The sequence below is a fragment of the Typha angustifolia genome, chromosome 14 (genome assembly GCF_048772165.1).
Source record: "Typha angustifolia cultivar Huaian chromosome 14, ASM4877216v1, whole genome shotgun sequence".
In the NCBI taxonomy this organism is placed as follows: domain Eukaryota; kingdom Viridiplantae; phylum Streptophyta; class Magnoliopsida; order Poales; family Typhaceae; genus Typha; species Typha angustifolia.
This window is the reverse complement of record NC_133252.1, coordinates 10,167,062-10,190,447: the sequence shown is the minus strand read 5'-3', so window position 1 is coordinate 10,190,447 and position 23,386 is coordinate 10,167,062. Positions and strand designations below refer to the sequence as shown.

At 38.3% G+C, this 23,386-nt stretch overlaps 3 protein-coding genes across 7 annotated transcripts in view; 2 read left to right on the top strand and 1 right to left on the bottom strand.

Annotated features, from left to right (window-relative positions):
- The window catches only part of LOC140775400 (uncharacterized), a 54,633-nt gene extending 40,533 nt beyond the window's left edge, over positions 1 to 14,100 (top strand). For 3 of the 5 annotated variants that reach the window (XM_073118673.1, XM_073118671.1, XM_073118669.1), the window contains 8 exons: positions 6,338 to 6,436; positions 11,001 to 11,218; positions 11,308 to 11,422; positions 12,446 to 12,577; positions 12,663 to 12,758; positions 12,945 to 13,066; positions 13,151 to 13,249; positions 13,329 to 14,100. In XM_073118673.1, the coding sequence (XP_072974774.1) occupies positions 6,338 to 6,436; positions 11,001 to 11,218; positions 11,308 to 11,422; positions 12,446 to 12,577; positions 12,663 to 12,758; positions 12,945 to 13,066; positions 13,151 to 13,249; positions 13,329 to 13,473 (1,026 nt within the window). In that variant the 3' untranslated portion in view covers positions 13,474 to 14,100. The remainder of the gene's footprint in view (positions 1 to 6,337; positions 6,437 to 11,000; positions 11,219 to 11,307; positions 11,423 to 12,445; positions 12,578 to 12,662; positions 12,759 to 12,944; positions 13,067 to 13,150; positions 13,250 to 13,328) is intronic. The other 2 variants (XM_073118672.1, XM_073118674.1) reach the window with 2 other exon arrangements.
- A 1,176-nt stretch (positions 14,101 to 15,276) lies between these two features.
- Positions 15,277 to 16,260, top strand: LOC140775710 (uncharacterized). Its single transcript, XM_073119118.1, has one exon. The coding sequence runs from the start codon at positions 15,277 to 15,279 to the stop codon at positions 16,258 to 16,260; it is 984 nt and encodes a 327-aa protein (XP_072975219.1).
- A 1,754-nt stretch (positions 16,261 to 18,014) lies between these two features.
- On the bottom strand, positions 18,015 to 22,416 carry LOC140776627 (pyrophosphate-energized vacuolar membrane proton pump 1-like). The gene is made up of 8 exons (XM_073120389.1): positions 22,053 to 22,416; positions 20,976 to 21,550; positions 20,503 to 20,882; positions 20,313 to 20,399; positions 19,898 to 20,228; positions 19,061 to 19,471; positions 18,846 to 18,905; positions 18,015 to 18,519 (listed from the first exon to the last, which is right to left on the bottom strand). Exons 1-8 carry the CDS (start codon positions 22,288 to 22,290, stop codon positions 18,313 to 18,315), a joined length of 2,289 nt encoding a protein of 762 aa, XP_072976490.1. The 5' UTR covers positions 22,291 to 22,416; the 3' UTR covers positions 18,015 to 18,312.
- Between the last annotated feature and the right edge of the window lie 970 nt (positions 22,417 to 23,386).

Here is a 23,386-nt window from a genome sequence, read left to right as displayed (position 1 = left end):
TAACAATATCATAATATGCAATAGGCATGCTCTCTAAATAATAACAAGATAACAATAGAGAAATGTCACAATTTGTAACCTTGCATGTTTTCCACATATCAACATCCTTTTGATATTTAAAATGTCATATGTCTCAATGGGTCTAAACCCTGTGGATCCACATCAACTAGAAGTCACCTCGAGATGATGCTCGGGACTTTTCTTCATAGCTGATCCGGTTAGGGTCATCAGAGGGTATCACCCTGTGATCAACACACTCTATCTTTTCCTCTAACCGTTGAGAGAAGTTAGAGTCACCTAGGAAATTTTCTCATTTTTCCTAGGACTGTTTCCTAACCCCGCCAGAGTCACCTAAGAAAGTCACCGCAGTGATCTAATTTAGAACTTTCCCCTGGACTTCTAAATAGACTTGAGTCACCACGGAAAAACCGGGACTGTTCTCTAAGTCATATCAATACTAGTCTCATTTTCTTTTCAAAATTCTCAATAATAGCACGAAGTATGGTGATGCACTGAATATAATAATTAAATACACACAGAAAATAAAGCAATTAAATTTTCACACGTACGGATGAAATAAATATACTTGCACACAGAAATTGCAACAATTTAATTTTTACACATGAGGGTGAAATAAATAATTTGCACGCAGAAGATTTACATGGTCTGGCAAAAATACGAAATACAATAAAATAAACACGTGAGTGAACCCACTCACCTGAGTCTAGGCAAGACAACCGAAACCTCAAATCTCTAGCTCACGTACTAGAATTCACCACCTTAAATAATAAATAATATTCAAATTTTTAATTTGAATAATAACAATGTTTTTAAAATTTAAAAACCAAAAATAACTAAAATGGGTTTAAAATTACCCATTGGATTGGGCTGGGCTACTGCTGGCCCAGCCCATTCCAAAAAAAGAATTTGATTAATCGGGTTGGGCCGAGGCCCAGCCCAAAACTAAGTGAACTGGGCTACGGGCTAACCCGTAGCCCACCAACTCAAGTGGTTCGGTTCGGGTTTGTGGATCCGAAATCCAAACCCGAACCGAACCCGACTTAAAAGGGAAAAGGGGGTTGGCTCGGGTTTCACCCGAGCCCAACCAACCCTTTTCTTCCCCTTCGCGACCGACGCGAGAAGACGACTGAGGGAGAGGATGACCGCCGGCGACCCCTCGCCGATGACCCCCTACAGGCTTCAACCTCTCCTCTCCCTCTCACCCTTCCTCTGTCGTCCTCACGAGTGGAGGAGGACCCACCACCGACGACCGACGCCGGGGCCGACGTCGACCGAAGCCACGAGGGCTCTTCCAGAAGATATCCAAGACATGAGGGTAACGACTTGGCGATCTCGAGCACGAGTAGCAGCAGCCCGAAGCTGCCGGCCGGCGAGAGTTGCCGGCGAAGCCGAAATCCCCAAATTTAGGTATTTTCACTAAACCCTATTTTTCTTTAATTAACTTTGAGGGGTGAGAGAAGGCTTACGAAGGAGTCACTGGGTGGTCTCCGCTGGCTCCGACGACGCTCCGGCTGGCCGATTCCACGGTGACGACTCCGTCGGTGAAGGAGGAAGAAAAGAGGGAGAGAGAGAGAGAGAAAAAAAAGAGGGCTTACGGTTCCAGAGAGAGAGGATTAGGGCTAATTATAGATTAGGAGAGGATTAAATCTAATCCAATTCGGATTAGATGAAATCCCCCCCAAATCAGCTGCGTGCTGGAGAGGGAGGGAGAGGGGAGGGGCTGCACGTGCAAAGCACGTGCACCCTCCTCTGTTTTTTTTTTTTTTTTTTTTTTTTTTTTTTTTTTTTTTTTGACATATGTTATAGAATGACGTACTTAGCTACTCGAGGGGACAACTTGTTACATTCACCCGAAAACATCAAGTTTCATCCTTCAATGTTAGCAATATGAGAACCGTGCAAGGGCTTAGGTTTTCCCTCAAAAAGCATTTTCTCAATAGCTTATCAATTTGTCATTTATGTGTGTTTAGTTGGATCGAGTCAGTAATAAGGTAAGTTGGGAAGGGATACACCAGCATTCGGGAGGAGATTGATAACATGTTGAATGTCTCGTATTGGTGGTAATTTATCCAGGAGATCTTCCGGGAAAACATCATAGAATTCCTTACTCACAAGTGTGATCTCAAAAGGGATTGATTTGTTAGGTTCGTTTAGAATTTCTTGAGCAACAAGAATCAGAATTAAAGTTCCTTTACTTATTTCATGCTCAACACTCTTAGCACTAATCAAGTTGACTATGCTTTCAAACTTGGAGGTGTTAGGCTTCTTCTCGACACTGTCATTTCTAGGTTGCGAGGAAAGAATCCTGATCTTCTTACCCTTGTGGTCAAACATACATATATTTGAATGGCCATAGATATGAACATATTTATTGAAAAGCCAAGGCGTTCTAAGGATAATTTGACCCAACAATAGCACGGACCATGGCGACCGCCAGCCGGCACAGCACGACACGTCCTGCGGCATTTGCCTGCCGTGCCGTAAGAAAAGGAGAGAAAAAGGTAACACCTTCGCCATTGTCGTCGCCGCTCACCTTCGCCTGAGCTCGTGTTGGGTGCCCTAGCCCGAGGGAGGGGAAGAAAGAGATCGAGAGAGAGAGAGAGAGAGAGAGAGAGAGAGAGAGAGGGGGTGTTTATCGGTTAAAACTTAAGTTAAAACATCGTACTAGATCTTATCCTTTTAAGTAGTGAACTCTACTGGGACCAAGCACCGCTCTTTAATCTCTAGCGTAGTTACATTGATCTATGAAACCTTGTAGGGATTAGGGTACGGAACAACTTTTGGTTTACTTTAGAAATAATAAAAGACGACACCGCATTTATGCAGCTCCCAATATCCACAGGCACTTTACAGTTTCTACCTCTAATATTTGTGAATGTGTGGAAGATGGAGTTATGTCCGCAATCATCGCTGACCTTAGGCTAAGTGAAAGCACATTTGACAACATGCAATTTGGTAGAGTCTATATATCTCAAGCTTCCTATGGTGGTTTCCTCCCCTTCATCTTCAAAATTCTATTCTTCCTCGTCTAGATGGCGAACATATCTATCAAATTCTTATTCGGGGTTCTCCTGAAGGAGTTCATCAATTAAGTTGATTTTATATGGGCTTGCACATGTTGCAGTGACATGCTTATAACCTTAACACTTGTAGCATTTTACACGCGAGTTAATTTTGGGCTCTGATACCAACATTGTCACGACCCAAAATTGGAATCATGACCGGCCATGTACCTCAATGCACTTGAAGTACACGAAGCCTTAAATGATATTTTCCTAAGTCCCAAAATGATAAAAATTTAAATTATGAACAACTTACTCCAGTAATTATGACCCAATAATAAAAAAAATACTAATCTCATCGATAATGTGTCACCGATCAAACTAAATAACAAATGGTTTAGAATAAAATGTCTATACAATTGATCAACAAAGTAGTAAAATCCTAAGTGGAGATGGGTCCCGGTATATCTCGCTCAGTCGCTACATTGATCAGCACCTAAAATATTAGAAGAGGGAACCCATGAGCCAACAAATAAAGCTCAGTGAGTGGAATTCACTCAAAAATCAAATAAATCCGAATCCAGAACATAACTACTTTAAATAAATACAAGTCCAATAATATAAAATGAAAATTTTACTAAGCATGCTTATGATAACAATAATAATAATAGTACAAGTAATAACAAAGTAAATCATATCTCATAACATGGTTCGTGTCAATATACTGAATTTCTCTCAATATTAAATATAATGTCATATTATCTTAATTGTGACTGTGCTTAAGGATCTATATCAACTAGAAGTCACCTTGAGACGCGCTCGAGTCTTTTTCTTATAGTTAATCCAATTAGGGTCACTAAGAGGGATCACTATGTGATAAACTTATCCTGTCTTTTTCACTAACCATACAGAAAGATTAGAATCACCTAAGGGAGATTTTCTAATCTAGCTTGGAACTTTTCTGTAACTACGCCAGAGTCACCCAAATGAATCATATATTGATCAGGAATAGGTTTGTTCCCTGAATTATTCTCTAATCGTGCCAAAGTCACCTAAACGAATCATATGCTGATCAAATATAGCTTTGTTCCCTGAAATTTAAGGTGGACATTGGGTTATCACAAGGAGATACACCAATTTATCTAGCATGTTTTCCACTAATATTCACGATCATTTAAATGGCTATATGTACGAATAATATTGCACACAGAAATATGATATTGTATTTGCACATCGAATTATACATGATATGATAAGAGCACAAAATATAAGACAAATAATAAAATAAATACATGAGTGAACCCACTCACCTGTGTCTAGGTGAAACAACTGAAATCTCTAGTCCATGATTAAAAAAATCACCACATTTAATAATAAATAAATAACATATTTCAATTAACTAATATCATGATTTCTAAAATTTAAAACTATTAAATTATTTAAATGGGCTTGTTTAAGCCCAAATGATTGGGCTAGGCTATGGCTGGCCCGTAGCCCACAAAACCCACTAAATAGTTTGGGCTTAAGGCCCAAACCCATTATTATTCATGGGTTGGGCTATAGTTGGCCTACAACCCACCCAAAAATTTATCTAAATGGATTGGGCTAAAGGCCCAATCTCACTAAATTAAATGGGTTGGGTCGGGTCCCTTGGATTCGAAATCTAACCTGACCCAAAAATCCTTGACTTAAAAATATGAAGATGAGACTCGGTTGCCCGAGTTTACCTTCCTCATCTCAAAGGGACCGTTGAGAGAAAGAAAGAGAGAAAGAAGGAGAGGTCGTCGGTGACGGTTTTGCCCAAGGGCCAAGCCGAAGGCATCCAGGCCACCCTCGCGACCTCAGCGATTCCTACGGGATGTCCACAGTGGGTGGCCAGCATCAACAAGCATAGCTCCACGACCGTCGCTCATCTCTACTACTTTCTGAGCCACAAGGACTCAAGGGCAACGCTAAGTTAAAGTCACCAACCGATGAATCTTACTGACAGGTCGCAAAACGCCCAAAACCAAGGTACTACATTAACCCTAAAATTTTCAACTTAACCTTGTGGGGTGGGGGGAGAAAAAACTCATCGACGAATCGCGTTGTGATTCTGATTGCTCCGGCAGTGCTATGGCGCATTGATCCGAGGACGCAACTCTGACAAGAAATAGAAGAAGAAGATGATGATGAGAAAAAGAGAAAGAGGATGGGGTGTTTGGCTTTTTCCCCAATTTAGGGTTAAGGTTTTATTTTATAGGGCAAATCATGATTTCATTTAGGATTCGGCCGAGGATTTCGAGGCCACTTCCTCCTCGTCGCAACACAGGTGAGAGATGGAGAATGGATCACAAGTGCGGTGCACGTGAGCCTTTTTTTTTTTTTTGTTCTTACAGATAAGACAAATATGGGTTAAAAAAAAATCATATCAAAAACCCATCCATTTTGCCTAATAAACATGATGGGGCATTTTGGTCATTTAGACGCATTTCATGAACTTTGACAAAAAAAACTGATGATTTCACTTTAGTCGTATGTATAGGGACTGATTTGAGAAGAGGGTAAAATAATTTTAGGCATAAGCACGGAGGGGTAAATGTTTTAACTCTTAAATTATTAAGAATACAAGGTGTGAACTAAAATATGTGAAAAGATAAGGTCTCAAATATAAATAAACCTCCACCCCAGTCCACTTCTTCAGTCTCTCAAAATTGTCGGGCTCAATAGTGAGGAGAATGTTAAGAATATAAAAGATAAAAATCACTGCTCTCTAATAGATTAAACATTTAGACTAGCTAGGGAGTTTAACTTCCGGATTTGTTCTTAAGCATCATGTACGAGAAATGAAAATCATCGATTAGTAATTCATGCTTATAATATGTGAATATTGACAATGCAATTTAGGTGTGATATAGGTTTTGCATATATTGCAGGAGTGTCAATCAACAACATGCTGTTTCTGGTAAAGCCAAGACAACAGCAAAAATGCACTAGTCTTTTCTTTTCCCAAAAGGAATTACAAACATTTTACATTGCATCATGATAAATAGATTAATTTATCAAATATATGTACATACTGTGTATATGGTGCCACACATGTAATCTAGTGAAGTTTTAAGCAGTTCTCTCCTTGATATCCTTTTGCATACGGTTACATTCATTGAGAATACCTCAATATGTTCATTATCGTATTCTCACCTCTTAGACTATGTGTTTGTGTAATTCACGTAGCCTAAGAGGTGAGGATACAATATATTGCAGGAGTATCTTTTTCTTTTTAATTAAATTTCTGTTATACCCAAGAAGGGCATTGTAACTAACGTGTTTTTCAGGTAAAAGGTATAATAGCAGACTTTGGCCAGGACGTGCATATTGAATTCCTTGAAATTATGAAAATATTGATGAGCTCATACATAATCTCTCAATCGCAGGTGCTTAAAATTTGTAAAAAGAAACACCTTTTTAAAATGATTTATTCTTATTCAGTAGTGAAATATTTCTATTTTCATACATTCTTATGTGGTCGTAAGATCAATTTTGGTGTTTACTATGTTTCTTTTGGTGGTTCTATTTTCATGTATGAACATGATAGCTCTAGTCTGGACTCTAAAGCAGTGTTTAGAAGGGGCATAAAGTAGCTTTCTCCCCTTCATTCCTAGATTTGTTCCAAACAACATACTTTTTGACTTCTGAGAGTAGACTATCAGCAAACTTCATACTTAAAGGAGCAAAAAGGTACTTTTATTGCTTCATCCTAGCATAAATAGTTCTCCCAAAAATGTGAAACTACTTCTATCCCTACTTTTCTCTATTTATCCGCAAGATTTGACAAGTCAAAGGACTTGTTAAGGAATAATTATTCCCAGATATTCAACTTCCAAACACAGCCTTGTGTGTTAGTTCTTGCAATAAAATCATGATCTGGATAGGCCGAATAGAGGTATCAGCCATAATAGACTGATTTCTGTGGGGTATCAACTAGATCGACCAACATTCTATCTGAATCGGACGAGTTTCAGTCATTCTGATCGAAATGAACCAAAACTGGAAGAGAGAGAGAGAAACTAGTATGAGACGCACCTTATCTCTCGGCGAGCTCGGCAAAGTTCTTCAACATTGATCCATCAAACTAGAAGTCTAGTGAGTTCCTCCTCAAACACCGTACTCCAATGCCTTCCCTTTTCTCTTTCTTTTCAATTTTTTGGGGGGTTTTCATTTCTCTTCTCTTTCTCTAGCGACCCACTCCCATCTATCTCTCTGCTCCGACACCTACTCCCTCCTTTCTCTTCCACTACCCCTTCTCTCTTCCTCTCTATTGTGCAACAACAGAGAGAATGAAAGGGAGAGCACGAGAGCAAGAGCGAGTAAGAGAGAGGGAGAGACTAAGTGGGAGGTCCTCTGATTGACAATGAGAGAGATTAGGAAGACATTGAGTTTGAGGGAGTGGGATTGGGACTGCAAGAGAGAGTGTGTGGAAGATAGAGATAAAGAGTGTATTCCAACAATTTTTTTTTCATTTTCTAAAAAATTTAAGATTTTTGTATTTTAAAATAATTTTTATATAATTAAAAGTAATCTGGTATTCGAGGTGAAAATGGCTGACACGTTGATAGGAATAGAGGTCTAGTCACTCCATTCCAGTCTACTTATCAACGGAAGCAACACTGGATAGTTAGAGAAAAACCGGAGGAGGCAGCAACAACGCAAGAAGTTGTTTTTGGGCCAAGCATTCAAACGCCTAGTCTGACGTTCGAATGACATTTCTCAAGAGAAGGCCTTCTAGAATCATTCAAATGACCTTCTAACGTTCGAATTCTAGTCCGGTTTGCTTGGAAAATTCACGATTCATTTGAATGCCTCCCAGGCCGTTCTAATGCCTGACGAACGTTAAGTTGATTTATTTCAGAGTTTGATTAGGATTTAGCTTGTTTTCTTTCCTTAAGTGACTAGTTTGATTGAGAGATTATATATAGGTTGTCTTATGTTATTAAAGGCAAGCAATAAAAGTATTTTCTTTTCTTATCTCTTCTCTCTTAGGTCTAGCCAGGGGCTAGGGTTTGTTTTCTTCTTTATTTTCATTTTTATCTTACTATGGTATTGCTTGATAGGGCTCTGTTGGGTTAAAACCTATCAATTGGTATCAGAGCTTATATGGTCGGTTGACATTGGACAGATGTCGAAGACATGAGCGATGTCGGTTGAGGATCGTTTCAATGCGTTGAAGTTGTCTCTTTATTAACAAGCTATGAAATAGTCTCATGGGGAGGCCGTGCAAATAATAAATACCAACATGGAGGAGATGAAGGATTAGATATTTCGTATCACAAAGATATTGGCTAGGATGGAAGGGAGATTGATAACTGCTTCGGCGAGGGGGTTCGAAAGGAGGCCAGATTGGGGCAGTTCGACCCCAAATCACCCATTTGAATTTTTCAGAACTCTTGAGCGAAGATCCTATACGGTGGATATTCAAGGCAAAACAGTTTTTTCACCTACCAAGGGACACAATCAGGGGAGAGGATTAGGCTTGCTGCATTTCATTTGCAAGATGAGGCCTTGCCATTGTTCCAATAGTTTAACTGTTTAAGAAAGTGAACCAGTTGGTAGAATAGCCTGTGTTTACTTGGGGACTGACATCGAGGTTCGGACCATCGAAATATGATAATTTTGATGAAGCCTTGAAGAAGTTGCAATAGACGATCAAAACGACTTCGAGAAACTGGCTTCAAGAGTCTACGGATGGTCGATGTCTGTGTTGTTGGGTTACTTTATTAAAAAACTATAGGAGGAGACATAACTGGAAGTCAAACCTTTCAAGCCTCAAATGATAGCTCATGCCATGGACTTAGCACGGATGCACGAGGATCAACTCGTGAGGGGCAGATGGATACAGGGCTGATTGGGGTAGAACCACGCCAATCGCAAGGTTGAGTTTGACACTACTCATGGAAAGCACAACCTCAGGGTTGACATCAACAGGGCCTCAGCCAATAGGCATTGTACAACCTACAGCTTTGCTGAGTAATAATTTTTGGCATTTGACGTATGAGCTGATGCAAGAGCTAGTGGAAGAAAGCTTGTGCTTTAATTGTGACGAGAAGTTCGTCCACAGACACCAATACAGAGGAGGACAACTATTCGTTCCCATAGCTAATTCAGACTTTGATGAGATGAAGAATGTGGAGACTACCATAGCCATTTTTAAAGACGCACCAATACAGAGGAGGACAACTATTTGTTCCCATAGCTAATTCAGACTTTGATGAGATGAAGAATGTGGAGACTACCGTAGCCATCTTTAAAGACGTGGTGGAACCATCGGAGGTTACCTTGCATGCCTTATCCAGGTGTATGATACCGCAGCCCCTGCGGATAATAGGATCTTTGGAAGGAAGGCCGGTGTCAATGTTGATTAATAGTGGGAACAATTATAATTTATGAGCAAGTTGATCATCCGGGAGCTTCAGAGTAAGCCAGAGCCTGATACCCCGTTTTCTGTATTGGTGGCCAATAGGAATAAGTTTTGGAATTCAAGGTGATTTGTCGTGGCGTAGAGATTAGCCTGCAAAACTATTGTTTCCTTGTCGATATGTATCCCTTAGGATTACAAAGCTCTGATATCGTCTTAGGGGTGCAACGGCTACAAAGTTTGGAAATGATTGTCTTTAACTACGAAGGTTTAACAATGGAGTTCAACACAAGGGGAAAAAGTACCGGTTGCAAAAGGATGAAGGGATGGTCTTTCGGATAGGGCAAATAAACCCGATGCATGCCAGTTTTATACGACCTGGTGGAGTGGCACAAGATCTGCCTCTTGGCTTATGTCAAGATATTGATTCCTCCACACAATCGAGCAGCCAAAAGCTACGAGAAACTTATGGGATCCGGGTCAGATGGCTCGGACGTTTTGTAGTGTTATCGATAGTGAGGAAGAATTGCCATTAAAGGGTGCTATGTGGAAAGATTTTGAATAGCTAAAATTGTGAGTCCTACATTTGAACCTTGAGAACAAGGTTTGTCATCAAGGGGAGGGGAGTGATAGGAATAGAGGTCTATCACTTGATTCCAGTCTACTTATCAACGGAAGCACTGGACTGTTAGAGGAAAAGCGGAGGAGGCAGCAACAATGCGGAAAGCTATTTATAGGCCTCGTTTGAACGCTTGGTCTGACATTCGAACGCCATCTCCTAAGAGAAAAGGGCCTTCTAGAAGCATTCAAATGACTTCCCTAGCATTCGAACGCTAATCCGGTTTGCCTAGGAAATTCACGATGCATTCAGACGCCTCCCATACCATTCGAACGCCCGACAAACACTAAGTTTATTTATTTCAAAGTTTGATTAGGATTTAGCTTGTTTCCTTTCTTCAAGTGGCTGGTATGATTGAGAGACTGTATATAGGTTGTTTTATGTGAGTTAGGGCAAGCAATAAAACTCCTTAAGTGACTAGTCTGATTGAGAGACTATATATAGATTTTTTTATGTGAGTCAAGGCAAGCAATAAAAGTATTTTCTTCTCTTATCTCTTCTCTCTCAAGTCTAGCCAGACGGCTAGGGTTTGTTTTCTTTTTTATTTCCACCAATATCTTGCTGTGGTATTGCTTGATAGGGCTCCGTCGGGTCAGAACCTCTCGTACGCATCATTTTTTCATACAACCAATCACAATCCTGATATTTTGAACCTAGCTTAAAATCATGGTTTGTTGATTTATTGCAAGAACTAACACACAAGGAGGGTTACTGTCTTAAGTTTTTTTATCTGTACCGCACCCTATTCAGGCTTGCTAACTCAGGTGACAATGAGGCCTATTGAAATATCTATTTGTATCTGCTAAAATTTTTATCTGCTCTGAACTATTTGAAAATTGTATTCTTGATATAGCCTTGCAAGGTTCATTTTTCATCTTCTCTCCTTCAAATATGTTGTCAAATTATTATCTTTTATCATGTTAAATTCACTTTATTAGTTACTTTAATTTTCTTTTTCTTGTTGCAGAAGTACACGACTATAGAGATTTTCTATGAAAAGTATCTAGACCAATTAATAGATGTTATAGCATCATCATGTCCTCCAAAAAACAATTCCACTATAGTGGCCAAACCATTTGCCATTGGTAGAAGAACTCAATCTTGTGCTACAGCTAAGCCTGAAATTTTATTATCTATATCTGAGCTGCTGTGTTTCTGTGTGATTCATCACCCCAACAGAATATCGTAATGTCCTGCCCACCCTTTGGCTTTCTACTACCTCTATCAATGATTTTTTTTTTCTTACTTAAATATGCTTGCAAATTCTATTACAGGAACTACTTTCTGTTGAATAATGCCATAGAAAAAGTCTTATACCTAGTTAACAGAAGAGAAAAGTTTCTGGTTGTGGCAGCAGTTCGTTTTATGCGCACTATTATCTCCAATAATGTAAGTGCTTGGTCTCTTTATTCGTAGGTGCACTCTCTAATAATAATTTGAAAGTGCATATATTTTTTAAATAATTAGTCTGAGCTAACTGATTAATCTAATCATCTATATTAAACATTCAGAGTGAAAAGAAATCTTGTTGTCTTTCTTGGATGTATCTTTTATTAAACATTCGCGTGAGAGTATCTTTTATCAACGAATTAACAAAAAAGTGAAAGAAATTAAAGCTATTTCAGGTTGTCCATTAATGGCTTTAAAAAATTACAGGACAGCAAGATAGTAGTATAGTCGTCTTAGTTTTTCCTTGTGGAATATATTTGAATTAATCTCTCTGCTATCTGAAGCATAATCCAGTCTGGTCTCTTATACATTTTTAGAGAAAATTACAAATAACACCACACATTTTGACTATATAATAAATAAAATCCTCTATTTTCATTGTTCATAACTAAGTCCTCCTATTTGCTAAAATATACCAAGTAACACTTTGAGTTAAGTTTAATTTAACAAGAATCTAATGGTGTGGAATAAAAGGTAGAATATTTCGTCCACGTCAAATGATATTTTTTATATTTTCTAAATAACTGTTATCTCACTCCTGTAATATGACCTTTGAGATTAAACAACCATAAGTCCATAATTTTGGATTGGTTAATATTGTAAGACTTGATATTTGGATGCAATGTTAGTGTTTAAAGGCTTAATTTGGTTCTATAACTAAATTAACCCGATGGTTCAATTAAATTAATAACATCAAATGGTGGGTGTGGCTTGGTACTTTTCAGCAAATAGAGGGCTCTATTTTAATGAAAAGAGATAACTTTATTTGTGATATAGTCAAAATGTAAGGTGTTAATCGTAATTTTCTCTTTCTTAATCACATTCGACTGTTAGATTCGTGTAGTTACAGATTTCATGAATCACATTTGAGTATTAATAAGTTATCTTTCATTTGCATCTACTAAGTCTTACCTCTATTTATTGCTGGAGACTGATAAAAGGTAAACTGGTTCAATTCTCTAGAATGAGCTTCTTCTTCACCAGATTGTAAAAGGAAATCTTTTGAAACCAGTCATTGAGGCTTTCCTTGAAAATGGTAATCGCTATAATATGCTGCATTCAGGAGTTCTTGATCTACTTGAGTACATCCAGAAGGTAATGTTGTATTCTGTCAAAATCTTCAACTGCATTTCAGATCAACCTTGAGTTCTAATCTCTTGTCTCTGTTGTACTAATGCAGAACAATCTCAGATCGCTACTCAAATATATTGCAGATAATTTTTGGAAACAACTACTAAAGTTTGAGCATTTGAGTAGCATTCTCAAATATGAGAAGGTGAATCTCCTTTTGTGTAGGATCTAAATAACAGATTCCCCATAAAAGTTGAAAGTTAGAAAGATACAAATATGGTGCATAATTTGCTAAAACATATCTAGATAAATTATAGTTTGCTGTGTTTTGTTGGATATGCTATAACATTTTTCTTCTTCTTGGACTTATTGTTTTCCAATTCATTGATAGTTCCAGTCTATGGATAACTGTGACGCAAGTAGCACAGTAACCATGGTAGACATTCAAGAAAGGATTGGTAGAAGGGACCATGAAGGAGAAGATGAAGAAAATGACAATTCTGATGAGGAAAGGTTGTTCTTACTTCTTAGTATCCCATCTGCTGGTGTAGTACGGTCCATCGATAACTTTGGAGTTAACATATTTGTATTATACAGTGATGAAGCAGACTCTGCTAAACATGTTTCATGTGTGAGAAATCAAAATGATGGGGCTAGTCTATCTAATGTGGTGAAAGTTGACTGCACATTTCTAAGGTATCCCTAAGCAATGTGTATTTCCAAAATGACTTTTTCCTGAATAATTAAGCTTACTTGTTTCCTTCATATCTAATAGTGCAAGAAAGCTTGGCCATGCCACTGGTATGGACCATGATGACCACCGGCCGGCACGGCATGTGCCCCGGCCAGCTAGTACAGTTGATTGTAATGATGAGGAAATTACACTGGCAAAGAAGTTAAAGATAGATTTAAATGATTGAAGGGTTGCTGCTGCTTCTTGTGGTTCAATGGCATGCAACAGCTACTCACAAAGTAAAACCTTACATATTGTTGGTTCAGACATTATGAATAGATTAGGTGGTTCGGGGGACCATAATATCGAGAAGGAATTGAAGGTCACAAAAGTTCCACTGTCTACCAAAATAACGGATCGTCTAGTGGAGGCAATTGATTCACATGATGGCGGCTATGCTTAGATGATTACACTATGCTTTGGTTACCGATTCACCACAATCAAGTCAGTCCTTGAGACATTAAGGAACCACAAGGATTCCTTGGTTTTTAAAGTGGCATTGTTTAATAATGAACCACAAAGTACTTGAGCATGTTTGTAATATTTCGCTGGTAGCTGCAAACAGTGGACTACCATGAAACAGTAGCTGAGAAGCATGAACTTGTGAAGGAGATCTAAGAATTTGGAGCTAAAGGCTCGGCTTTCTTGCTAGTAGTTCTGTCAGGATTTGTCTAGGTTGGTAGCTCACTGTAACCATAGTTTGCAAGCCTATTTTTCTTGGACTAATGGTTATTTGCATATATAAGATACACCATGGCTTGTTTCCTTGTTAATACTCTTAAGTTTGTAATGGATGGTTGATTGATTGAAGACGTGTCAGGCTTTGATTAAGATGCAGTTCTTTGGCAATTTGTACTATTTTCAGATGCCTCAGTTTCTTTCTTTTTCCCCCTCTTTGGATAAAAGCTTACTATTTTCAGGTATCTTAACCAACAGAGCAGTTGATGCTGCCCTTTTAGTACAGTGGTTCCTGATCTATCGTGACTCTTCTCAGGTGGGAATAACAATTACGACGACATCCTCATTTCCTTTCCAGGATAGATATTCTTTAATTATTATTTTTAAAATTAGGCCTTTAATTTAGAAATAATTATTCTTATGTTCACTAACCTTCTAAAATAAGGATGTCATAATTTTTTTTATGTGATATAAAGTGAAAAAAGAATATGAGAAAAAGATGCATACCTTTTTCCCCCTCTAGATTATCCATGCCCTTTTTTAGGGAGAGAAATAGATGCATACCCTTTTAAATTTTACTCATGTAAGCCACAGTTTTTCATAGAAATTTTTTATTTATTTTTTAAATGAATTTATGTCTTTCCAAAAAAAAAAAGAAGAAGATAAATATAAGTTTAGATTATTGGCAACTAAAATATGAAAAGTATAAATACAATTAACTAAAAAGAATGTGTAAAAATAAAAATAAGGATTTATGTTATAGTAGAAGTAATGAAATTTTAAGAGTTCCTTATATTGAGAAAATGTTTTAAAAGATCTCCATTCAAAAATTATAAGGGTTTTAAATTTTAAAGGAGATAATGTAAATATTAATTTGAGAGGATATGCATGGAAAGAGATTTTAAAAGGGTATACATAAAAAAAACAACCTTGAATTACATGTGAAGTCTATGTAAATGAGATAGATTAGATCAGCGTAATTCAAGTTAGCTGTGGAGTCTGTAATAAAGATTTAGATGTAATCCCAACGGTTCCGACGTATCTCAATACTTACAACATTAACAGTTTTAATCAGATGAGATGGGATTTCTACTAATCCGAAATAAACTTGTCTATTACGGTCTAAAAGATTTTCCAAATCTCCGTACTAATGATCTTCCACCTGGAAAGATAGATTCGGTAGTTCCCCGAATCCTTGGTTGGTATATATAAAGGACCGCAACGCCTACCAAACTTGCATGATCAATATTCTGGCCCTTCGATCGTCTTTCTTCCACTTTCCAAGAACGGGAGGACCAAGAAGAAGGCATCGATGAAGCTGGAGGAGCTCGGTTTCTACTTTCTTCCGTATGACAAGGAATTGATCGTCGACTACCTGTGGCGACGGGTAAAGGGCCTCCCGCTTCCTTCAGGCGTCATCTGCGATGCCAATGTCTCCTCCACGCCGCCGTGGGAGCTCCTCGCCGGTCGTGAGGAGGCGTACTTCTTCTCGGAGCAGAAATTGTTGAGGTCGTCGCGAACTAGTCGGAAGATGGAGAGTGGAACGTGGAAGAAGGAATTTACAGGCAAGGAGGAGATGGCCTTCCTCGACAGCGGCGCGGTCGTACACTGGAAGAAGAGTCTCTTCTCGTTCCGTTCCACTGGATGCGACTGCAGCAGTGGGTACGTGATGCGCGAGTACCAGCTTTGCGAACCACCCAGCATTAGTGATGAGAAGAGGGGGATCAAGAAGAGGATCAAGACACCTCAATCTCGATGGGTTTTGTGTAAGATTAACGTGAGCCAGAAAGCCCTGAAGAGGAGCAGAGAAGGTCAGGGTGCTCGACCGGGAAGATCTTCCAAAGATGCTGCATTAATGTTGGAGACCCAAGAAGAATCGTTGGCACCCACCGCCGAGCCAATTCATGATCAAGAAACATCTTCTTCTGCATCCTTGGACTGCATGTCAAACCAGCCGTTGCCACTGCAAGAAATACACCAAATCCCCCACATACTGGATTCCGGTGCCTATCTTGAGAGCCTGCAGCCACCAACTGCAGGCGACGCTGCTGCCATCCCTGTTGACGATTATGGCGATTACGAGGCACCGTTAGTCTTCTGCAAGCCGCCGGCGGTGCGACACCAACAAGTCATCGGACCCGTCGATGGTGCTGTTTCTGCGGCGCAATCAATTGGCCATGATCACGAGATGACGGCATCAGCATTAGTACATTACTGTTATTCCTCGGACTGCAACTGCGACCATGCTACTTCCCCTACATTAATACAAATAGGCGAACATATATACCCTATCTGACATGAATATGCATAAGTTGGTCTATTTCATTCTATTATCAGCCGATCGAGCATACAGTACGTGCAATTTTGTTATTGTGTAATTACTTGTTCAGAGTTCATTCATCTGTTTTGCCAGATCCATTTATATAATAAATAGTGATATCAACTTCACTGAGTCAATTTTTCAAAACCAAAGCTGTCTGCTCTATATATGTTGTCTTAATTATTAATTATAAGATGTTTCGTATCCTATTCTATATATAATTGTTAGATTTTACTTTAACTAAATTAGTTTGGACGACTTACTTGACTAATAAGTGTTTGAATTGAACTTTTACTTAGTGAAAATAGAAGAAAAAGAAGACGAGAGAAAAATAGATTTTCTCTATATACAACAAAGGTTTATAACTAAAGGATTTCTTAATTGGGATTAAGGCATAAGGATTTTCTTGTTTGGATTTCTCTATTAGTATTGGAGGTGGTCTCCAAACTTTGAAATTTGAAGCTAGAGTTACTGATTTTTTGTGGATGGCATTTTTGTGATCTTTAGAGACTTGTTGTGGTGATTTTTTTTATACCATTTTTCTTGACAGTCGATAGATTCAATTTCATGTCCCGTGATTTTTTCCTTTGCGGTTTAATGTTGTTTATTACATATCTTTCTTAACTGACATCATTGCTTAACTTTCATTATCATAAATCTCTTAGGTGGAATAAAAAGAGCTCCTTTCCAACAATAATAAATACTCGAAATAATATATAGAAAGATACGAAGAGAAAGAGAGCTGATCGAATAAATGAATCAGGAGCATCTATCATATATGGCACCGGCAGTGATGAGACGGTTCAACTCAAAACTGACTCATTCCTCGTCATGCAAGTTTGCCTTCAGCTTACCCATGCTAACTCAACTGTAGATATTGTTTCATTCATCAGCAATATTTTCTTCATCAGTTTATACTTCTGGAGCTTCAGTATAAAAATTCTCCATCCAGAACCATACATAGTGTCATTGTAAAAAAAACAGTCATTATTGTGGTAGTCGTATAAAGTAAATTATACATTAAAAAAAGCAAATAAAGCTCATCCAGGATTGCTCGCTCTACAAATGGGCCATTTTTCCTTTATTTTTCAGTGCATCAGTACATCTGAAACTTTGTCTATCTCTTTTCAAAGAGTTCTTCTGCAACAATGGCTCTATTACAATCAGATGTGCCTTCCTGATTCTGGTAGAATCCAATGCCTCTCAGTACATCAGCTACTAAATCATCAAAAGCTATTGCAGCTTCTACCGTGGCTTCATATACCATCCTCTAGATTGTATAAAAAGCAAAACAAGCAAAGTTACATCAATATATAATTGCTCATATTACTGTACATAAAGCATTTATTTCACAATCAGAGACATGTAACTTTTCAAGCTAGATTCATATTAGTGCTCAGTTTGATCCTTGGATAGGCCTGTGATTTCTTACCCTGAGTTTAAAAATAATTTTTCCAATTAAAAATCATTGTTATCTTTTGGTTTTCCAATTAAAAATTAAAATCCTAACATAGTGAGTGCATTTTGTCAAGATACAGAATATAAACTCAATTTAGTGCTTGAAAAGAATACTTTATGATATCTATAAACTAAAAGATTAGTTTTTATATTGCACTTTATATGTCTAGACGCAGTTTTCTAAATGCATGAAGCCAAATGTCCCCTTAATGGAAATTGTTTGCTGCATTATTATCATATAATCCATTGTCAAGCACCCTTGCTCTAATCCAATGTAATATACCACAAACATAATGTTACCGGCAAGTAGTTAGAATTATTCTACACAAGGAAGAAACAGATGCATCCATTTCAAGACTACTCAGCAAAGCAAAATCTACTACAAAGTGGCAACATAGAAGGTAAATGCTGTCAGATTTATTTATACTCTATGCATTTAGAAAGAGGGAGACTACATATACATAGCATCTACACATTCAGTGGACTCCACAAAGAAGTGAAGTTTCTAACTCCATGATCACTTTCTTGGCTTAATTTTTAACCCATCCAAGCTTGCCAAAAGTCATAGAATTAAAACCACTTGAACAGCAACCCCCCATGGGTTGCAAAGAAGGGAGCAAACACCAGGGATTCAACAGCCATAAGCTTGATCAGTATATTCAGGGATGGTCCAGATGTATCCTTCAGAGGGTCCCCGATTGTGTCGCCGATCACCGCAGCCTTGTGAGCATCAGATCCTTTGGGACCTAGTGATTTTGCGTGGTCAGAAGCACCTGCCTGGTGAGAATAAAAAGTCTCTAATTAGATGCTCAGGAAAAGAAAACAAAAGATTACATGCAATGAAATTATTAAAAAAAGTTTCTTGACAAGTGATTAAAATATTGCTTAAAGCATGAATGTGCAGCTCAGCAGACAAATGATGTTTTAGTACAAAAAATTTAACAGGCTTTGGAAAGTAGTTCAAACCAAAAATTGGAGTGTTGCATTAGCTAGAAGTAGCATCTGATTTCAATACTCTATATTTATAGGCCTACACACTAACTGTAATCTGAAAACTCATTCACAGAATTAACAGATGAAACTTTCATGACGAAAATATTTACCTCTATGTACTTCTTTGCGTTGTCCCAAGCACCACCAGTGTTGGAAGACGAGATAGCCACCTACAAGAGTTTGATCAATATCTTTGGCAAGGAATTGAAGATAATAATAAGACTATAAGAGAATGCAACAATCCTTTATGGATAGATAGCCAATATAGAAGAAGTAAGAAAAATGTCACAATAAATTAAAGTTCTTGAAATATGATGCAGTGTACCTGTACACCAGAAACCAGTGAGCCAGCTAGAACTCCAGAAAGAGTCTCCACTCCAAAGAAGGTTCCAGCAATCAATGGAGTGACCATAACCAGAGCACCAGGAGGAACCATCTCCTTCAAAGAAGCATCTGTGGAGATTTTAACACAAGTTGCATAATCTGGCTTTGTCCTCCCTTCCATGAGCCCAGGAACTGAGTTGAATTGCCTGCGAACTTCTTCCACCATTTTCAGCGCTGCATTGCCGACACTCTTCATTGTCATGGCAGAAAACCAATATGGGAGCATTGCTCCAAAGATCAGTCCAATAAAAACTTTCGGACTTAATACATTAACTGTCTCTATTCCAGCTCTGCTCACAAATGCGCCAAATAAAGCAAGAGATACAAGAGCTGCTGAACCGATGGCGAACCCCTGATGAATGATGTAATATTGTCAAGACAAGATAAAGCAAGGAAGAAACTGCAGTATTAATCAATGGCAGAAGAGTTTTATCAACTCTGTATCTGCTTCTCTTCTCTGGAATTAATCTTTCTTTGCCTGTTTGACTTAACTTCAACTTAAAGAAGAAGACAAAATTCCCGAAACAAAATTCTCATCTTACTCCCTCTTCTATTCTAAATTATTCCATGCCTAGAAAATTTTCTAGAAGAGTTGAACCTGGATTGCATGAGCTTAAACTATTCCTGGACTGTGTTCTAGAAAATCCCATATTATTGGAGATAGGCTTTTATGATAATGATAGATGATGACATCTCTATTTCTTTGATGGATGAGTATGTCCTAGAAAATTATATCATACAAGCAAATAGTTTGGCACCATGTTATAGGAGATCCTACCTTGCCAATAGCAGCAGTGGTGTTACCAGCAGCATCAAGAGCATCTGTTCTCTGGCGGACCTTATGGCTCATTCCAGCCATTTCAGCAATTCCACCAGCATTATCACTTATGGGACCATAAGCATCAATAGCAAGACCAGTAGCAATTGTACTAAGCATCCCCAGGGCAGCAATTGCAATCCCATACATGGCAGCCAAACTGAAACTCACATAAATTGCTGCAGCAATGGCAGATACAGGGATGATGGCAGATTTATACCCCAAAGCCAGTCCAAATATCACATTAGTTGCTGCACCAGTCCTACATGAATCTGCAATTTCTCGCACCGGACTGCAAGGTTTCAAAGAAACAGAAGTCATAGGTCACTCTAGGACATATATTCAAAATATTATTCCAACCCAAGAAAACGCTTACCTATAAGAATTACTTGTATAGTACTCGGTAACATATCCAATAACAAGCCCTGTCCACAGCCCAATTGAAACGCAGAAGAATAGGTGCCTGTCATTACAGTGCAAAGGAGTAAAGAAGATTAAATTACAATTTACTATAGCATCAGATGATTTAGTATAACTGGCATGACAAAAAATAATGAAACACATACCAGTTCTTGACAGGTTTCTCTTTTCCAAAATTAAATAGAGTGAAATTTGCAGGTAAAGCAGCAAAACTGACGATAGCGGTGCCCACAGTCATCAAAATGGTCGATACGACCAGTTGCCGTTTCAATGCAGGTGCAATTTCAGTAATCCTTTTTATCTTGAAAAAGTCAGTTGCAACTACAGTGGTGACTAAGCAAACAAGAATTCCCAATGAGCTTATAATCAGTGGATACAAGGTTGCAGTGAAGTTATGGTTAATGCCAAATGAAGAAATTGAGGCAATAAATAGCGCTGCACAAGAGGATTCTGCATAAGATCCAAAGAGATCAGAGCCCATTCCAGCAATATCTCCAACATTATCACCGACATTATCAGCAATCACCTGCACCAGTACAGAAATGTAGATGGTCATCACAAATATACAACAAAAAATTGCCAACATGTAGATTAAAAAGGTTTTGGTTTTGTAAATTACTGCAGGGTTTCTTGGGTCATCTTCAGGTATATTTCTTTCAACTTTGCCAACTAGATCAGCACCAACATCTGCTGCTTTTGTATATATGCCTCCTCCAACCCTTCCAAAGAGCGCCACTGAGGAACCACCAAGGCCATAACCTGTGATCGACTCATAAAGGCCTTCCCAATCATCTCCATAGTACAAGCTGAATAAGTTAATGGTAACATATAGAACTAGTAGACCATTTGCCGCTAGAAGAAAACCCATCACAGCACCAGACCTGTAAGCTGTGACGAAGGCTTTTCCAACTCCTTTTCTTGCTTCTAGTGTTGTTCTTGCATTGGCATACGTCGCAATCTCCATCCCAAGAAAACTTGAAAGAACAGAGGTGAGTGCACCCAGCAAGAAAGCTACTGTACTGAAAACAGCATTTGCCACTGCTGGCCTGCAAAGTCTACCCTTAGTGTAAGTGCATGGTTCACTCTCTTTACTAAAACCCTTCACTGATCCCAGGAAGAGGAAGATAATTGCGCCAAAAATGACCATGAAAATAGCAAGATACTTGTATTCTGTGAATAAAAATGATCTTGCACCTGGAAATAAAATATCAACATCATGCTATGTTAGTTTGGTAGCAATTCATTATATACAAAGATAAGTTCTTCTAGTAATCTATTAGGACATGCATAAGCATCAGAAGATGCATCTTGACAATAACGCTAGCTTCATCCTAAATATCAAAATAAAGAACAAATACAGCCCTCAAATCCGATCATTATGATCATTATCCACATATAAGCTCCACAAAAGAATAGCAATCAACAACTAAATTATAAGTCATCATACATTCTACAAGGAAACAGAGTAGTTTTAGGAGAAAGGATGATCTCAATGACCAAGAACATTATCAATAGGAATCAATCAGAATAACAAAAAGTTCTACTAATTTCGCCGAGGACATAAATCCAATGCAATAACAAACCGTGATTTTTTTTCTTTCAAAAAGAAGACCACGAAGGGTCACAACTTTTAACTTCAAAAACTGCACTTTATTGCAAAACGGAGGTTGGAAGCGAGCAAACCAGCAATACCCACCGACGGAAATAGCATTCTGTATCTCCGCGCACTTGGCAACCGCGACACGGCGGTCGACTCCCTCCTCCTCCTCTTCCTCCCCGTCTTCTTCGATGAGATTGTCAGCATAACCATTCTCCTCCCCAAGTTCACCGGAAATCTTTATCTTGGACACCAAGAACCACTGACACAAAGCAAACCCAATTCCAATCACCGCCGCCAGTGGTATCAAGATTTGAACTGCGGCCTCCCCCATCATATCCAATTCCCCAAATGGCGCCAAAAATAAGAAGAAGAACGTGGTATGAAGAGAACCCACTTGGGAGAAGTTCTGAAAAGTGGAGATTATGGCTTAGTTTTAGGCGTTAAGCAGCGTTTAAGAAGGGAAGGAACTCAGGAAGGGAAGGAAGGGAGGTCTTGCCTCGGAAACTTCTTTCGGCGCCTTCGGAGGCAAGAAAACTGACTGCTTTCGTTTTTTGAATTTTTCTCAACTTGCCTCCAACGTTCATGTTTCCAACCCTCAAATTCTCTAATATTTTACTTTTAATGAGTACATTTTTCACTTAGCATTGACCAAATCAAATAACTCTCTATTTGATCTCTGAGTAACCTAGTGATGGTGATCTATCCATAGACCTTTAATCTTTTCTTTTCTTATTTTTACTATATTTGAGTTCGCAATGCTGGTCTGAAGAGAGATCCAATATATTTTGGAAAGAAAAATATTTAAGAATACAATAAGTTTGCATGTAATTTGCTCCAAATTTAACCTACTCTTTAATTTTAACTTAATATGGACCACAGAGATTTAAATGCTTTAGTTTGAAATGCATGAAAGTAAGTTGAAATCGAGTTAAACCAAGTAGGGATAAACTATAAAATGCTATATTTGAATATATTCGGTGTCATAAAGAATCAAAACTTAGTAACATTAAAACTGTAAATATCATAGAGATAAGAGAATTCAAGTTTTGATTCCTAATACAAAGTATAAATTTTAGACTAAACAATTAGCTTAAACTCACTTGGTGAATACTTTTATTTGGTGGCTCTCTTTTTTTATTTTGGTAGTCACCTACCCTTATAAAATTTACCATTTGTGATTGGATCATGACTTTTAGTTATTGATACTAAACTACTAGCATTGACCTTATGTACCTTGGGCTGTAAGTATAACAAAGAGTTTGAATGTGAACTTGGAGAAAGATGTTTTATTTCACACTCCATTGACAACTTCAGTATCATTGCTTCATCTTTGTTCTGAGGACTTGGCCCAAAAAAGCTGGAAGTCCATGTCTTATGGATCAGGGACCAGGATGTGCTTGCATCATTTGCAAGAGATAAAGCTAATGACA